The sequence below is a fragment of the Apis mellifera genome, linkage group LG6 (assembly GCF_003254395.2).
Source record: "Apis mellifera strain DH4 linkage group LG6, Amel_HAv3.1, whole genome shotgun sequence".
NCBI lineage: Eukaryota > Metazoa > Arthropoda > Insecta > Hymenoptera > Apidae > Apis > Apis mellifera.
In genome coordinates this window covers 14,433,721-14,451,683 of record NC_037643.1, presented here as the reverse complement: position 1 = coordinate 14,451,683, position 17,963 = coordinate 14,433,721, and the positions used below count along the sequence as shown (strand labels likewise).

Below are 17,963 nucleotides of genomic sequence, written 5' to 3'. Positions count from 1 at the left end.
AAGAAAAATATCCAAGAGCGTTTATATTAAAATAAAATTCTTCGAATACTTCCGACAAATAAATTACTCTAAAAACAATGTAAGAAAACGAGTCGAAAAAACAATGATTACAAATCTAACATATTGAATATTGGCAAATGAAAAATATAATAATAATACGAAAGAGCGTATATCTTAAAAGAAATAAATAAATAAAAAATCGAAAATTTTCACGCTTCGAATATTTATAAGTAAAAGAAGTAGCAAGTCGGAACGAAGTCGAAAGGAAAACAAACACTCGAACGATAATTCTGTCCTTGGAACAACCTATCCACCCACTCGTACACTCGTCGAACGTCAACAATGGGAAGAAAGGCGATCGACCAGCAATACTCGACGGACGATCACATCCTTCCCTCGATTCACAGGTGGAAGGTTGCGTTCGTCACGCGTTTTCTTCCTTCGTGTTCCTCTCGTTCGTCGCCCGGTCGAACCCGTTTCGATAGGCCGGGTCGAGTCGAGCTTCTCTCTCTCTCTCTCTCTCTCTCCACGCTTCTCCCCCCCCCCACCAGTGGCATTAATCCGGGCGCTCGTTCGGCCAAGGTGAACGCACTTATTAAGAAGTTGCCGCAACCGACCGTTATATCCCGAACCACTCGCGTTCGTGGCCAGTCGATTTAAATCCGCTCGCTTTTCCACGCGATATTTCAAATCCAACTCTTTTTCTTCCTTTTTCTTTCATTTTTGCCGATCCTGGCGTTTCGATAGATGGCGATTTTTTTTTTTTTTTAGAAAATTTAACTTGAAGTTTGATATTGAAATTCTTTTCAAAGATGAGATAAAAGGATTCTTGGATTCTTTGAGAAAATTGAATTCGAAATTTACTAGGTCTTGAAAAATTCTTCGAGAGAAAATAGGTGGTATTTAATTTTGGAAAGGATTTGGAATAATCCTGTTTTTTGACAAATTTTGATTCTTTAATTCTTTGAGAAAAATTGAATTGAAATTTACCAAATTTTGAAAATTTCTTTTCGATCATAAAAAAGGGGAAATATTTAATTTTGGAATAAAAGGATTTGGAATAGGATCCTGTTTTTTGACGAATTTTGATTTTTTAATTTTTTGAGAAAAATTGAATTTTACCAAATTTTGAAAATTTTTTTTCATGAAAAAGAAGAGATATTTAATTTTGGAAAGGATTTGGAAATAATCCTGCTTTTTGATGAATTTTGATTCTTTAATTCTTTAAGAAAAATTGAAATTTACCAAATTTTGAAAATTTCTTTTCGATCATGAAAAAGGAGAGATATTTAATTTTGAAAAGGATTTGGAATAGTATTCTGTTTTTTGAGGAATTTTGATTCTTTAATTCTTTGAGAAAAATTTAATTGAAATTTTGAAAATTTTGAAAATTTCTTTTCGATCATGAAAAAAGGGAAATATTTAATTTTGGAAAGGATTTGGAATAGGATCCTGTTTTTTGACGAATTTTGATTCTTTAATTCTTTGAGAAAAATTTAATTGAAATCTTGAAAATTTCTTTTCGATCATGAAAAAGGGGGAGATATTTAATTTTGGAAAGGATTTGGAAGAATCCTGTTTTTTGACGAATTTTGATTCTTTAATTCTTTGAGAAAAATTGAATTTTATCAAATTTTGAAAATTTCTTTTCATGAAAAAGGAGATATTTAATTTTGGAAAGGATTTGGAAATAATCCTGTTTTTTAACGAATTTTGATTTTTTAATTCTTTGAAAAAAATTGAAATTTACCAAATTTTGAAAATTTCTTTTCGATCATGAAAAAGGGGGAAATATTTAATTTCGAAATTTGATTCTCGGATTTGAGAAAAATTTGAATCTTGATTGAATGAAAAAATAAATTGTTATCATTATATTTTTTTTTTCTTATAATTTTGTCTCGAAATTCTTGGAAACTCTCGAAATCCAGGACACGCTTGTAAATATAATTGAGTTGTTGTTAGTCGAAGCATGAAAATAGTAGATTCGTATCATTCTCCTTGTTCGTATTTATTTATCTGTATTTCGACGCAGAATAACAATTCTTGGTAAAGAAACCTCACAACCACGTGATACTATTACCTTCGAGTTCAAGGTCGTTGAAAAAAATCCGATTTCTCTTCGATTTATTCGTATCGAGAATACGCAAATAAAAATTGGATCAAAATTATCAAATTTTCAACCAAGAAATTACCTCATCATCCCCAAACTTTAAACTCGAGTATGCTCTTCGTTTAAAATATTCTTAAGCTCTAAAGAAAAATTACTCACAGAAATTCCAGCAAGCTGCGTCACTCCCGTTTACACAAAGCTGCAACAATTTCTATGGAAGGTAAACCGATTATCGATTTCTATTTCTCGTTTTTTTTTCTTCCTCTTCCTTTTCGATCTTCCTGCTTTACAAGATATAAACAAATTTAAAAAAAAAAAAATACAACTCGATCGATTATCTTTCTTTTATTCAAAATCCATCGAAGGCACAACCAATTATTTATCTCGAGAAAAGAGAAACATCTTTTTTCATCTCGTCGTATTGTAGAAAATTTCTTTTTCAAAATATTCCAATATTTTTATTCCATTTCACGCAATGCTTAATTAATTCTTAAACAAAGATACGATTATTATTATTATTATTGTTATTATTATTGTTCTTACTATTATTATTATTATTAATATTATATTTTCTTCCTCAAGATCTCAACGCGTAGAAGACGTACAAAAATATTTTATAAAACTGAAATAATTAAGGCGGGGAGAAAAAAAAAGAAAGAAAATTTACCCCTTTAAATTATTACGCTTACACGCTAAAAATATTAAATGAAAAAATATATATATATGTATATATATATAAGAAGGTAGAAAGAATGACAATAATTGATTAATTACTTGACGTGTGTATGTACATACTTTCGTGACTCTTAAAATTAATGAAAGGAAAAAAAAAAAAAAAAAAAAGAAAGAAACCCGGTCGGTAAAAAAAACGTAAAACCCCTGCAATCGTGGCTCATCGAAATCGAACGATAAATCGCGATATATTTATCGTACGTCGCCATTTAAAAGTCACGTGTTTTTTACTCCTGTACCCTGAAAATTCATTATTATTATTATTCTTATTCTTCTTATTATTATTATCATCATTATTATTATTATACTCCATCTATCCGAGATGAATGCCTTTTGTCTTCTTCTCGCTCGAAAATACTTCTCTCTCGCGAAACTCTTCCTCTTATGCGATAATAAATAATACGCGTATGGTTAAACAGGCCGTATGCAAGTATTATTATCGACGGGAGCGTGGTGGTGCGCAGTTGAATTGTTTAGCACGTTAGGCGCACGCGCGGCGAGCGCGAGGAGAAAGGAAATACGACGAAAAAAAGAAAAAGAGGAAAAAAAAAAAAAAGAGGATTTCGAATAACGTAATCTCGGATCGTGCGATCCGTTTAACAAGTCGCAAGTCCTCGTCACAATGGCCGCTAACGAGAGATATTCACGCATCGACTCTCACGCAACAACACTCATCATCTGTCGGGCCGTGTTCCAACTCGCAACTTTTTTTTACTTTGGACAAGTTTGGTCGAACTGTAGTACTGCCCTCTTTAGTTCGTTTCTCTTTTCTCTTTTTCATTTTTCACAGTTTGAAGTTTCGTTCACAGGATTCGTTAAATTATTTTTGTAAATATTATCTATTACTTGGAAGGAGAAGACACTTTGTATTACGATTTATTACGCGAGATTATTATTATTATTAATAAAGTATGAACACGTCCGTTGTTCACGCAAAATGTTACGTTGAAAATGTCGATTAATTCGTTGACGTAGAGACTTTAGTTACTTTCTCGCAAATTAGTTAGTTAGGATATTTCGATCTAAGGAGGACAGTCAGTGATGTAACATCGACGAAAAATTCTGTTATTTCCAAATCGTGAAATCGAGCAAACGTGATTCGATTTACATCGTCTCTGCTCGAGCAAACGATCGGATGCAAGTTGGAACGCGGTCTTCTTTATCGACTAACAATATATAAGTAATACAAGAATTTTTTTTCGAGACTCGAATGGTGCTTAACCGAACGAGTTGTATAAACGATGGTTTTATATATATATATAAAATATACACACATATATATATATATAAAATTTTGTTCGTTGTTATCGACCTGAAAATACTACATTTAATTCTCTAAAAATGTATAGTTTCAATTGCAGATCCATCATTGGAAAAAAACGATGGAAGTATAGAAAAAAGAAATATATATATATATATAAATACTTGGCCTATTATTTCATAAGATTTCCTGTTCGATTTTCAAGGTCACACCAAGATCATCCTCTTAATAATAATTATGAAATGAGAAAAAGAAGAGAGATCAGTAAAGATTTTGAAATGACCTTGAAAATCATAAAAAAAAAAAAAAAATCGACGCTCGGATGCGATCGCATTGCGCTCAAGAATCGAAAGACGAAAAAAAGATCCAAAGATCATCGATCGAAAGTCTCTCGATCTGTTCAACGAAATGAATCGCAATCCTCGAAATCACTTTTCCAAAAGCGAAGAGAGCACATAATCATTTACTCGAAAACTATCTATATCGATCTATCGAGAACGATATCGTAATATTCGCATTAAAATTGAATCCGGTTACTCAAACCTTCGAGTTTTGGAATCCAAAAGAGCATCAGAGTTTGTCCAACGTGTTATGTGGCAACGAAACGCTGTACAAGGCCACCGTGAAGAGAGAAAAAAAAAAAAAAAAAAAAGAAAGAAAAAAACGCAGGTACACATGATATACAGATATACGAAATACGACCGTATTGGCTGCTCCACACGAGCATTTTCGACCGATCGACGAGATGGAAGAACAGGTTATATATATATATATATAGTCAGCGAACGAGAGCCAGTCGAGGATTTGGAACACGGCCAGTCAGTCACTTCCTGAACACACCACCGGATGCCTTGAGGAGCCACTCACCTGCAGCCCTGTTACAAGCCTCCTTCTTGCTCTTCTCGTTCAGCTGTTGCCTGTTGTCGCTCGTAATCGTGCTCGTCGAAGTGGTAGCCTGCACGATACCCTTGCACTCGAGCGCCTTCAGAACGACATCTCGATCGTGATTGGTCAACGAGAACGCGTTGACGGCGCCACTGTTCCTCGACGCGACATCGAGAACGTCTCCAGTCCGTTCCACGATTGGCAACCCTCGCCCCGAGTCCGCCATCGAGCTGCGCTGCTGCTGTTGCTGCTGCTGTTGCTGTTGCTGTTCCTGGAGTAAGCAGGCGCTCGACAACAGGTCCCATTGTCGCAGCTTCTCCCGATCGAGCTCGAACGCCGCGGACGCGGAGATCGAGCGAACCGAGGGAAGGTTGCCTTCCTCTAAAAAATGATCTCTGTCCTCGATGATCGTAGCAGTGTTCGTGGTCGCGGTGGTGGTGGTGGTGGTGGCGCTAGTGGCGATGGTGGCGCTAGTGGCGACGGTGGCGGTGCTGACGGTCGCGTCGACGGTCGCCTTGCGATAGGCCTCGTTCTGCGCGTCCCACACGTAACCCCCCGCGTGAATCCGCTCCATCGACAGGCTCTCATAGGTCAGATCGTCGACCACCTCCTCCTCCTGTTCCTCCCCCTCGTCCCTCCCACCCTCTCGCTGCCCCTTGTTGCCTCTCCGCTTCACTCGAGGCCTGTCCTCGAGGGGGCACAAGTTCTCCCTCCCTCTCGACAGAATCACGCTGTCGTTCACGTAGGTGGCGCCACGAGTGATCTTGTTCCTCGCTCCCTTCGAGTCCGTATTAGGCGCGGCAGTTGTTGCCTGTTGCCTCGGCGGTTGGTTGTCCAGATTGTCCAACGATCTCGCGTTCCTTAAACTCACCCTTCGAAGACTCTCCCTCCACAGGAAATCCTGCTCCCAAGGATCGTCCGCGTTGAAGTTGCTCGTCGTCGAGGGAGAGACTTGGTCGATGGCTATTGTGTCGTTGTTATTGTTATTGTTGTTGTTGGTGTTGGTGTTCGAGGAAGAGTGCAGTTCCGTGTGAGTGGGTTGAACAGTGGCCACGCGATTACTTCTGTTCCGTTGCTCGACCAGATTCTGAAGCCCTACGTCGTCCAACAGGCCCTCCAACGATCTCGATCTTCTGTGGGACGTAGTCTGCGACGCGTCGAACGCCTCCCCCCGATTCTGCTGGCCGTTCGACTTGTCCCGCAACCCGTGCGGGTACAGGTTCCTGGTGTTGATCTCGGGCGAGGATATATCGGGCAAAGGATCGGTGGACTTCACCCTCCTCAGCGTGTCCGACTCGTAAAAGTTCTTCTTGTCCACGAGATCCACCTTGTTGTCGCCCAACAGTTGGCACGTGGTCTTCCTGAGCTCGGCGGCGATCCGCCTCGCCTCGTCGATGTCGTCCACCTGGATCTGTCTGGGAGGGGGCGGTGGCTGCCTCGAGATCGGATTCACTATACGGCCTATGTCGTTCCTCTTGTTGTTCATGGCCGATGCGTCGTCCCTCTGATTGTTCAACTGGGGCAACCTCGACGTGTGGCCGATAGGCGGTTTCTCCCTCGTCTCGGCCACCGTATCCACGGTGCTCGCGCTCGCTTGAAGATCGGAATAGTAATACGGGGCGGCGCTTGATTGCTGACTGTGGGGACGAGGCTCGCCGGGCAAATACGATTGAGGGCATACGGCCGAGGGATTCGGTTTGACCGTGTTCGGGCTTGGATAGTGGGTGGAATCCTGGCTCGACGAGGATCTGCGGTTCGACACGATCGAGTATCGGGCGGAATCCTGGCTGGCCGACCTCGAGTGATGATTCTGGAAACGTTGTTGATCGGGATAGGGTGGGGGGGTCCCGGTCGCGTTGCCAACCGTCAGATTCGAGCCCGTGGGAGAGTGGTGGTGGATGGACGAGGACTGGGCGCTGGCTGGCCTCTGGCAAGCCATGGAGGTGGAAATCGACGCGGCCAGCGAGTAGCTCGACTCTCTGCTGTGGGACAACAGATTACTCTGGGACCCAATTCGAAGCCTGTGGTTGCCGTTGCTCTCGTTCTCGGGCGTTCGAACAGCCGGCGAGCTTCTGAGGGGGGAGAAGCTCGAGATGTTCTCGTAATGCGCGTCCCCCGTGAACGATTGCGAATGCTGGTGGGAGGGTGGTGCTGCGTCGCTCACCCTCATCGAGGGCAAACTGCTCGCCGATCCCATCTTGTTCCCGTACCTCGATTCGAGATCCTCGAAACCAGGAGGGTTTCCAACTCCCCCCCTGTTCAATCTTCTCGACGGCTCGTGACAGATCATCGTCGCCTTCCGCGTTGGCTTCTCCACTCCCCCCATCATTCCCTCGTTGAACCCGTAGATGTTGCTGTAACCCGGCGTAACTTTCGCGTTGAACAGGTCGACGTTGAACGCGTCCCTGGCCTGCAGCTCGTCCAGATACCGATCCAGGTCGATGCTCGCGCCGTCGAACCGGCTTCCAAGCGACTCCAACTCGTCCAAGCTGTCCAGGACCTCGCACACCTCGCTCACAGGCCTCGTTTTCAGTTGCCTGTGCCTGGCCTCCTCCTCGGCCGTCCTCGACGAAGCCAAGTCCGCCACCACGACCGAGTCGCTGCCCGAAGCGCTCTCCAGAGAGATTCGACTGTCCCTGAACGCCGAGCTGATCGTCGCGTCCGAGAACCTCGAGGGTGGTCTGTGATGGTGACCCCCCTCGATATGCTGCCCCCCTTGCTGCTGCTTGCCGTTGTTGTTGTTGTTGTTGCCGCCCTCCGCCGTCCTCGTGACGGGAACCTGGGGCGAGACTTTCTTCATCTCGAGGGAGGAGGACTCTTGCGTGTCCTCTTGCGAGTCCAACTCGTCCAAGGGCGGGGGGGAGGTCGGGATCGGTGGCGGGGAGACCAGCTCGCTGTCCGAGGAATCGTGCAACTCGGCTATCATTGCCCGGCTCGCGCCCAGATAATACGAGGCGGGCCTGAACGTGTCGGACAGGCTGAACCTCGGGTGGCGGGGCGCGTCGATCGAGTCGAGATCCTTGGACGACTCGTCGTCCGCGTCCGAGCTGTCCGACTTCAACGCGGTCAAGATATCCGGTAGATCGGTCCTCGAGCCGTCGCGCGACCTCCCCTTCTCGCCGCTCCTCTTCTTGCCGCCCCTCTCCCCTTCCCCCTCCCCCTCCCCCTCCCCGGCCAATTGGCTCACCTCCATGTACACGGGCTCCATCTTGCTGTCCGAGACGCAGACGAACTCGTAGTGGGGCGCGTTGCTGTTGTCGTTCAGTGTCGAGTAGTCGCCCGAATCGTGCCTGCCCCCCTCCACGCCCGGCGAGGGGCCGAGGAGGGAGCGGCCTATCCCGTTCTGCGCCATCTCCACGTAAGAGCTCTCCTCGTGGCCCAAATTCGCGAACAGGGTCTCCATCATCTTCGGATTCGGCCTGTTCTCGTCGTTCGGGTCCAGTATGGCTTTCCTCGGCGACATGGGAAGGTAGTGCTCCTCGGGCGGGCTCACCGACTCCTCCTGCTTTATCGTGGGGCTCGCCGTGCCGCTCTCGTCCCCCGACGACCGCTCCCCCCGGTCCACGTGGGTCAACAGGGACTCGGTCACGCTTAACCTCCCTCCTCCTCGAGTTGGATTGTTAGACAGGCCATCGTCCAGGATCGGGTCTTCCTCCTCCTCCTCCTCCTCGGTTTGAATTTCGGTTACACTCTCGCCGGGAGATGGTCTCTTCTTGCGTCTGAAAGCTAGCTCGCCTCTCTTCCTGTTCGAAGCAATTTGTTCGTGATCCTCGTAACGAGGACGATGACGGTGAATATCGACGACGTTCTTCTCGCTCTCCCTTCCATTCTCCTCGCTGCCGGTGTCGTCGTACAACAACGCCTCCGAGTCGCTGAACACGCCACGATGCCTCACCTCGGCCACCGTTTTCCCGCCGTACTCCCGCGCCTGCCGCGACTTCCTCTCGAAATCGGCCAACAAATCCTTCACGGATTTGTTGCTGTCCGTGGACGCTTGCTTCGCGTGGCCCCCGTCCCCCTCCGTCGAATCGTTGACCGTGGATCGTCGACCGTGTCGCGTGCCCGGCTCACCACCACCACCAAGAGCGAAATTCCGTATGATCGAAGACGTGGTGGTAGGCGTTCTCTTCTTCCTTTTCGCGCACTCGAGCTTCGAGACGTGGGCCTCGGTCGCTTGGAGGGGGGACACCTTCAACGGTTGCTGCATAGCGAGCGACTCCTCCTCCTCCTTAACGCCGTCGACCAGGAACGTATTCTCGAACGAGCGTATCCTGTACCGCACGAGATTGTTGTTCTCGCTAACCTCTAACTCGCTTCTGTCCACTACTTCCCCTCCTTCTTCTCTAGGCTTTATGTACTGATAAGAAAATTCCCTCACCACCTTGCTCTCCATGTCCGCGTTCGCCTCGTCCCAATCGTCATCCTCTCCCTCTCTTCTCCCCCCTCCGCTCCACTGCACCGTCTTCTGGCCAGGCCACGTATCCGAGCTAACGTACGAACCGCCGCTTCTCCCTTGTAATTGTGATTGCTCCTTGTTGCCGTAAACCGTGCACGTCTTCAGTATACCGGACACGGGCTTCTTTCTCTCTTCTTTCCCGCGTTTCTTTTCGCCATCTTTGTCTATCTCTTCCTCCTCCTCCTCCTCTTCCTCCTCACCGTCGAGCTCGGTCCTCGATCGATCCTTGTTCGACCTTTGCTGCTTCTCGTCCGTGGGAAGAAGTTGGACGCCAACTGTGGCGGCGGGTGGATCGATGCGCGGGGGGGACGGGAAGCTTACCTCCTCGTAGCCCGCGTCCGGCGGTATACCGCCCGGGTGGGGAGACGGATGGGGTGGGGGGCTCGGCCGGCGGTCGTTGGTCGCCGTCCGTCGACCGTTTTGCGCGGTCTGGTAGTGGTGGTGGTGGTTGTGGTGATGATTGTTGTTGCTGTTGTGGTGGTGATGGTGGTAACCGCCGCCGCAGCTGCTACTAGTCCCGCGATGGATCCCGTCATCTTGATTCGAATTAGCCAGCGCACGATTGTTGTTGTTGTTGTTGTTGTTGTCTCCGATTGCCGAGTGGTGGCGGGGGCTCCTTATCCCTGCATGCGAGGGTCTGCGCGTTCGCTTCCTCCGGACATCTCCCAGCTCTGATTTCGTCCGTTACGGAACAAACACACAACGAGAGGAACGTTCGTTACTCGTTACGAGTGTGTGCGTGTCGTGTGTGTGCCCGCGCGTGTGTGTTTATATATGTGTGTGGTGCGTGTGACTGTTTAATCCAAACCCCTGCTCCCTCCCCTTGCGACGCGATGATACAGAAGCGAAGGAAGCTTTGGAGGAGGGAGAGGGGGGGGATTGATCGTTGCGAGAGACATCGTTCCATTATTCTCTTCTTTGAAATTTCTTTTGCTTACGATGCTTGACAATCGAATTTTCGGTCGAATCCCCCCGCAACGATCCGTCGATTCTTCGGTCGGTTTTGTTATTATGCGAGGAGAGGCATTATAATATGGTTTGTTGTATAGGAGAAGGTGAAACGGCGGGCGGCAAGAGAGTTGAAATGGCTCTACGGATAGTGTTAGTTAGATTATATATATATATAATTATATATATATATATATATATAATTTCTCGACATGCCATGCTGACCCACATCTTGCAAAGTATTACTCGGATCTAGTGTTAGCTCGGTAACGGACGGTATCGCTAGTTAAATTCCAAAGGTGTTAATATCGTTCCCATTCACCAGTCACAGCCCAGACCCCCAACAGCAGCAGATAGAGAAGGAGCCCCGTACGGAGAGAACGTATTCTTTGCGCGGATTTCTATTTTTTTTTTCTTTTGTCTTTTATCTATTATTTATTTATTTATTTTATTTCTGTTTATCTTATTTGTCGGTTTCCTTCCGCAGGATAGGATTCTCTCCAAACATCCTTTTTGCTAGCTACGAGTATCTTTGATACAGCCCTCGACTCGGAGGGGGACGAGGATGGATGGCTTGGCGATAGAGAAAAAAACAGCTAGTGAGAAAGAGAGAGAGAGAGAGAAAGAGAGAAAGAGAAATAGGAGAGCACGGACGAGCAAGTTTCGCAGCAGGCGTCGTCGTAAACACGTCGCACGTGTACGCTTTTTTTTACCTCGTTTCGTTAACTCGACACGAGTATATTTGCTCGTCTTCTATTTCTTGTTAGTTCTTTTCCAGGAGAGGAGTTGATTAATTTCGAATTAATCGCGTGATTAATTGTACTGCATACGGATTAATTATATTGTTATATTAAGACTCTCAAAGGCACTTTTGTTTATTGATTTAGCGTTTAGAGAAAATATATGTATATATATAGATATAAACTCGTTATTATTCATGCGCAATCAAAATATCTCGCTTTGTTTCCATTTGTACGAAAGTATATATATATCTTTGGTTAACGTGTTCTTTTCTAACGTGATTTCTCGTGCACAAAAAAAAAAAAAAAGAAAAAAAGAAAAACAAAACATTCAAAAGCATTTTTTTTCCATTCGTTTCTAAAGTTTTATTTATTTTTTTTTTTTTTCTTTTTTGCGCAGAACACACGCGTGAATACTGTGTTAGAACGATTACGTATTGGTTAGAGTTTTTGCTATACTTGGTACAATCCAGCTAGAATTCTACTTGAGAGTTCTTTAGATAATTCGCAAATATAATCGCGTTCCTGGGACGAAAAATTCTTTCTTCCGTAATTGTGCTCATTTCTTTCCATTTTAGAGAAGAGAGCTATTGAAGAGAACTTGACTTGTATTACCGCTAAGGGGCAATAATTGAGAGTTGAGTTGAATTAAACTTCGTTTTCATACTTTTTTCTTTCTCCGATAAAAAATATATCGCTTTTGAACGTGCTTCGAAGAATCTATGCGCAAAATTTCGGAATCATCGAAAATGTGTCATTTTCATTATATAACATAAAGCGATTCAAATTTTTACAAAAAAAATATCTTTCGATGATTTTTTTTTTTAATACAACTTCAAAATAGCGTCACGAAATTTTTACTCGGAAATCCTCGCATTGCTCAAAGCGATGACCTCGACGACTCCATATTAAAAAAACCCTCAAAAAATTTCCAACCAACGATATATTCCCTAAGCACGAAACTACGAAGGAAGAAGGAGAAGAGAAAAAAAACCACACAAAAAGCAAGTAATAATAGCATCCAAAAACGAAGTTTTCACCTCAAACTTTCCCAAACACCATCATGACACGATTATTACATATTCGCTCCATGTTATATATATATATATATATATATATATATATATATATAAAAATTGGCGATCGATTCGTTTCTACGAGTGTCTGAAAATTGAATAAGAAAGCTGGTTGCCCGATCGGGCGGATAAGCGGAGAACAACAACACGGTCCCAGGAACGTGGTTGAAGCCACAACTCAGATAATAAGTTCAGGCGATGTGTCCCTACCTTCGTCGTCGCTGGAGTAGCTGTTGTACCGCGAAACGTTCGCGACAGTCCTCCTCCCGTCCGTGCTCTTGCTGCGCGCGTGCGGCCGATGACCACCACCACCACCACCACCTTCCTCCCTTCGCCTCGAGTGGCGGCCCTCGGCGACCGACGCCTCGTGGGCAGCGAGATCGAGCAGCGCCTGCTGTTTGTAATACGTGGACAGCTCGTTCTGCGCGCGGCCCCTGTTCGCCGAGGCCGACGGCTTCCGGGTGAGCGGCGACTGCAGCATCCGCTGCTTCCATTCCAGCAACCGCTTCATCGACTCCTCGCGCTGCAATCACCCACGCATCTCGTTCGAGTCTTTTCGCCTCTCGCTTAGAACGCTGTTTCGAGGGAGAAGGGTGTGTGTGTATGTGTGTGTGTGTGTGTGTGTGTGTGTGTGTGTGTGTGTGTGTGTGTGTGTGCGCGCGCGCGCGCGTAGTTTTGTGCGTGTTAGATGTGTGCGTGAGCGTAGTTTTGTGTCAGATGTGTGTGTGTGTGTGTGTGTGTGTGTGTGTGTGTGTGTGTGTGTGTGTGTGTGTGTGTCAGATGTGTCAGATGTGTGTGTGTGTGTGTGTCAGATGTGTCAGATGTGTGTGTGTGTGTGTGTGTGTGTGTGTGTGTGTGTGTGTGTGTGTGTGTGTGTGTGTGTGTGTGTGTGCGCGCGCGTGCGCGTGCGTGCGTGCGTGCGTGCGTGTGTGTGTGTGTGTGTGTGAGAGAGAGAGAGAGAGAGAGAGAGAGAGAGAGAGAGAGAGAGAGAGAGAGAGAGAGAGAGAGAGAGAGAGAGAGAGAGAGAGAATTTGTGGCGACTAAACGAAGCTTATAATTTTATATATTTTTATATTTTAATATTTTATATTTTATATATTTTTTTTATATTATTATAATTATATATTTTTTTGGCGAGATGTTTGGAGTGGAAATCGAAGCGAGAAATCGCGTTATAGTATATAATTTTACGAAAATCGTGGTATAGGTATTACTTTTTAGGAAATAAGAAATATCGGTTGCTCGAGCAAAATAATCGCTGGAAGGAAAAAAAAAGGGAAATAAATTTAAAATTGGTGGCACGAGGGACTCGGACAATTGTATATCGCGGATACGTAGCACGGATCGAAGAATCGTGAAGGAACTAGAGTGCCGCGATCGAGGAGAAGAAAGAAGGAGGCGTGATTGAAATTCCACGCGCGGAGAAGTAACGTTTCACGTTCGTGGAAGTGCGCGAGGAACGCGACGATGACGCGAGGATGAAACGGAGTCGCGGTGAAAGCAGAATCATGGGACGTGACATGGATGCAGGTAGCGTGCAGGTTGCACCTTTCGCATGAATCATCTCACTCGTGCGGTTACGAATTGTCCTGTCCGTCAACCAGCAGACACGCTGGTTTCACGATTACGCCATGGAAAACCGATTTATTAGTCATCCCCGTTTACGAGACGTGCTCGCCTTCCAGAAAGTATTCGCAACGCGACATCCGGCCCGACTGCCGACTGGAATCTCGATACGGTGTTTCCCACTCGATCGATAAATTTTTCTACATTGATTCTGCTTTAATAACGTTCGGGAATTTTTTGTTGACTCGTTCCACTTTCGATTTCGTAATTATTTCGTGGAAATAAAAATGGAAAGAGTTTCTTTTCACATTGTATAATGAAATAAACGCACTTTTAGAAAAGGATTTTTCACAATTTTAAACAAAAAATATACAATTATATAAAAACCTTACTTTTACGACTTGATATTTCGTAAAATTCTTAGAACGATAAATAGAAAGCCAAGCGCAATAACGTTAACCCATAACCGTTAATTCAAGGTCACCTTAATGGGACAACGAACGCGATTCGACAACAAACGCGCGAAATAAAGCTAGGTTAAAAAAAAAACACTTTACTTAATATATAAATTCTTCTTGATCCCTCAACACTTTTAAAAACGCGTTTAAACTCACAAAGTATGTATACAAGTTTCTACAAGTCGATCATAGACGTGGATATATAAATATAAGAAAGACACGAAAGGATACACGTCGAGATACAAAAGTATAAAAAACGCGCGAAAACATAGTCGCACGATGAATGTAACCAACCTGTTGTATCTTTCGTTCACCATCCCGCGAGTCCTGCTCGGACGATCGTTCGTAATCGTCGTCGTCGGGGTCCAAGGTGGCCGGGTGCCTGGTCCTCGGTAGACGCGCGGACGCCGACCTGCAGAACTGTTGCTGCTCGTTCCATCGTCTGGCGGCGGCGTGAGGAGCGTGACACGGTTGGCCCACGTGAGCGCTACCCTGACTCGTCCCCCTGTTTCCCCACCCCATCGAACACTCGTACTCGCGTGGAATTCTTCGCGGCACCGTCCCTTCCTCCGCCATGTGACTCAGCATTTCTCGGCTGCTCGCCTCGTAACTCTTCTCCCGCAACGACCGCCTCAGCTTCGCCTCGTTGCTGCTCATTCTGAATCCAACAATAACACGAATTCGATACTTTTTTTTTTTTTTTCGTGTTTTTTCGCGCTTGAAGCATAGGTCGTAGCTTTGCTTTGAATTTAAAAGTAGATTATACACGTATATTTTTTAGGTCCGGTTGTGTTTTTTTTTATAAAGATCGTTTTAGTTTTGTTTTGTTCGCTTTGAATCGAAATTTGATACGATTTCTTTTTTTTTTTTTTTTTTTAGCTTTCTTGTTGCTGTTCATTTATACTGCGTATACAGTCGAGCTAATTCTATAACACGGTTAATCCGCACGGTTATCCGCGTTGTATTGAAATCGTGAAGCGAAACTAAAACTAATTTAATTCGAACGAACGTGTTGAAAATGTCAACAAAAAATAGATAGATCCGCGCTGTATGATGGTTATTGTAATTTAATTTTTTCTGTACGCATTGACACAGCTTAATTCGCGCAATTGATTCTACGTTTATTTAATGCGAATTAATTTTGATTTAATTATTGAAAAAGCATCTTTTTTTTCTTTTTTTCGATACAAACGATGCAGATCTTTCTTTTATTTTTTTTTTTTTTTTACGATTCATGGATAATATGCATGGAAATTTGTTTCCGCAAAGTACATTTTATACTTGTTCAAATGGATGTGGAAACGAAACAGTAAAAGGAAGGCATTTGTATGCGACACCGCTATTGTAAGAACATTGTAAAACACAGGCAGATGCGCATTATCGATTTTCAGTTAAGTAAATGGAATGTCTGGTTGTAGCATCAGGTGCGGAGAAAATCGCAATTGGAAAAAAGTATCGAAAATAACGCGACACTTGGAATTTCAATAACTCGCAAAATCCATTCTAAGATTTTCTAAAAATTAACATTTTCAATTTAAAGGAGAACTTTTTTTTTTCTATATCCCGAAACGAAAGAAACATCGAGAAAGACTACGGCACGGTTTTACATTCTTTGTACACGTTGGAGAAGAAAGTGTATAGAAGATTGATGGACAGTGACTCACTCGGTATGCCGTTGGAGCGATTGGTGAGGTATCACGTGTTGCTGATGAACGTGTTGTCCCCGCCTCAGGCCCGAGCAGGAAACTTCCGGTAGCGTAGCTATCCTACTTTCGTCTACGCTTCTGTCGCGGATCCCGGTCGCTTTCGAGGGCATTGTCGTCCGGGAAAGCGATTGGTTCCTTTGTTGCTGGTGATGCTGGGGCGTCTGGTGGAGATAAACCGCGGATTGCCGCATCTGTGCCGCGTATCTGTGCCCAACACACGCATATTCATTGAAATGACGAAAAAAGTCGCGAGATGAATATATTTATTCGCAAACTTGGGACTGAGAATTAAAATAATGTGAATTTTTTTTTCTTCTAATTGAAATAAAAATTATCCAGGGATTCATTACCTTTCCTCGGAATAAAAGTATCCATCGTTCGCTGCGTCCGACGGAGTGACGATGTCTAAACTCGATTTAGGCCTCTGTGGACGCCTCTGTTGGTTCACCGATTCCTCGCACTGCGGCGGCATCTGCTGTTGAGGCTTCCTGATCGCCTCGTACTCCAAGAAGTCAGCGCTGTGCGGCCGTGGCGGTGGCTGCGCCCTCGGCTGTCTCATTATCGGCACTGAATCAAAAACGGAACCATTCTCCTTTTCCCCTATTTTCTTCACATCGCTCCTTAAATTTTCCTCCCCACATTATACATATATATAAACGCAAAAAAAAATATTCTTAGAATAGTTATTCATATACCACAGTATTAAAAATATTTATCGAGACGATAATTGTCACAAGTTGTTCAAATCTAAAATTCGACCGCCCGGTCCGTCGTATTCGAAAACAACGATCCCTAATCGATTCCAATCGATAACAAAAACTCTACTCACCGTTCGTGGTCGCGATATGTATCTGGTGCTGGTACTGATGATGGTGTTGCTGTTGTTGCGCGTAAAGGGGGATCGGGATCGGGGCGGGCGAGGCCCCCTTCGTGTAGCCGACGGGGCCTGCCGGCCTCTGGTACAACTGGGGCGCCCCGTAAACCTCCTCGTAGTCCCCGTTCCCTCTCCCCGGCCGCGGTTTAGCCGCGCTGCGACCGTACGTGTCGGGCGTGCGCCGCTCGGTCTGCGCCTGCACCTGCCCCCCCCCGTAACCGTAATTCAGGCCGGACTTATCAGTCCTGAGGCTCTGTTGCCCGGCAACAGTTCTACCCGCCCCACCATAGATCGCGCCACTCCTTTCGTAGTCGGGCATTGGACTCTTGCCGCCTGCCATGCTTGCGACGTCCGGCGAGACGGGCGATTTTCTGTAGTCGGGGTCCGGGGAGGGGGTGGAGTACTCGGTCGAGCCGTCGGTTATCCGCCTGGGTTTAGGCGGCGCGTTCGCGTAGATCGGTTGGCCGAATTTCCTCGGCATAGGTTGGACAGTTTGCACGTTGGGCAACTGTTGTTGAGATTGTTGTTGTTGCTTGTTGTGTTGAAGGATCTGGGTAGCAGTTGGGTGGGGAAGGTGCGTTTGGTGGAGCAACGCTTGGTGGTGGTGGTGGTGGTGGGTTTGTTGCAGGGACGGTTGGCCGGCCATCACGACGGATGATATCAATTGGCCGTATTGTTGTTGTTGTTGAGAAGTGCTCGGTTGGCCGTAAGGCGATTGCTGTTGTTGGATCCAACCGTTCACCATCGGTTGAACGTCGTTGGTGGTGTTGTTGTTGTTGTTGTTCCCGGCGAGGCTGATGTTGTTGTTGTTGTTGTTGGTGACGGTGATGGTGGCGTTATTGTTGGCGTTGTTGCCGCTGCTATTCCCATTGTTGCTGTTCCCGTTGTTGCTGCCGCTCAGGTTCGGAAACGAGGCGGTGTTCACGCTGTTCGGGCTCGAGTTGTTGTTGGACGCGTGGCTGGGATCGTCCCGCGATTGGAAACCGTGGAAACCCGAATCGCTGTCGTCCGCGCTCTGGTTCAGGATCGAGGATATGGAGGAGACGCTGGGCCTCGCGCTTCGTTCGCCCTCCTGCTGCCCCCCTCCTATCTCGATCACCACTGCCGCCTCGCCCCCTCCGCTGAAACATTCGTTTTGATCCCTTTTCGGT

General features: G+C 45.6%; 1 protein-coding gene across 17 annotated transcripts in view; it reads right to left on the bottom strand.

The window, feature by feature from the left end:
- Window positions 1-17,963, bottom strand: part of LOC408874 — a 229,536-nt gene that overhangs the window by 52,690 nt on the left and 158,883 nt on the right. For 16 of the 17 annotated variants that reach the window (XR_411856.3, XR_411855.3, XR_411854.3 and 13 more), the window contains 6 exons: window positions 16,768-17,933; window positions 16,289-16,505; window positions 15,897-16,142; window positions 14,527-14,890; window positions 12,419-12,731; window positions 4,971-10,115 (listed from right to left, as the gene is read on the bottom strand). Coding sequence is in view for 14 of the 17 variants with exons in the window: in XM_006570518.3 (XP_006570581.2) it covers window positions 4,971-10,115; window positions 12,419-12,731; window positions 14,527-14,890; window positions 15,897-16,142; window positions 16,289-16,505; window positions 16,768-17,933 (7,451 nt within the window). In the remaining 3 variants the exon portion in view is untranslated. Of the gene's footprint in view, window positions 1-4,029; window positions 4,048-4,943; window positions 10,116-12,418; window positions 12,732-14,526; window positions 14,891-15,896; window positions 16,143-16,288; window positions 16,506-16,767; window positions 17,934-17,963 lie in introns of all 17 variants that reach the window. The other variant, XM_026441153.1, reaches the window with a different exon arrangement.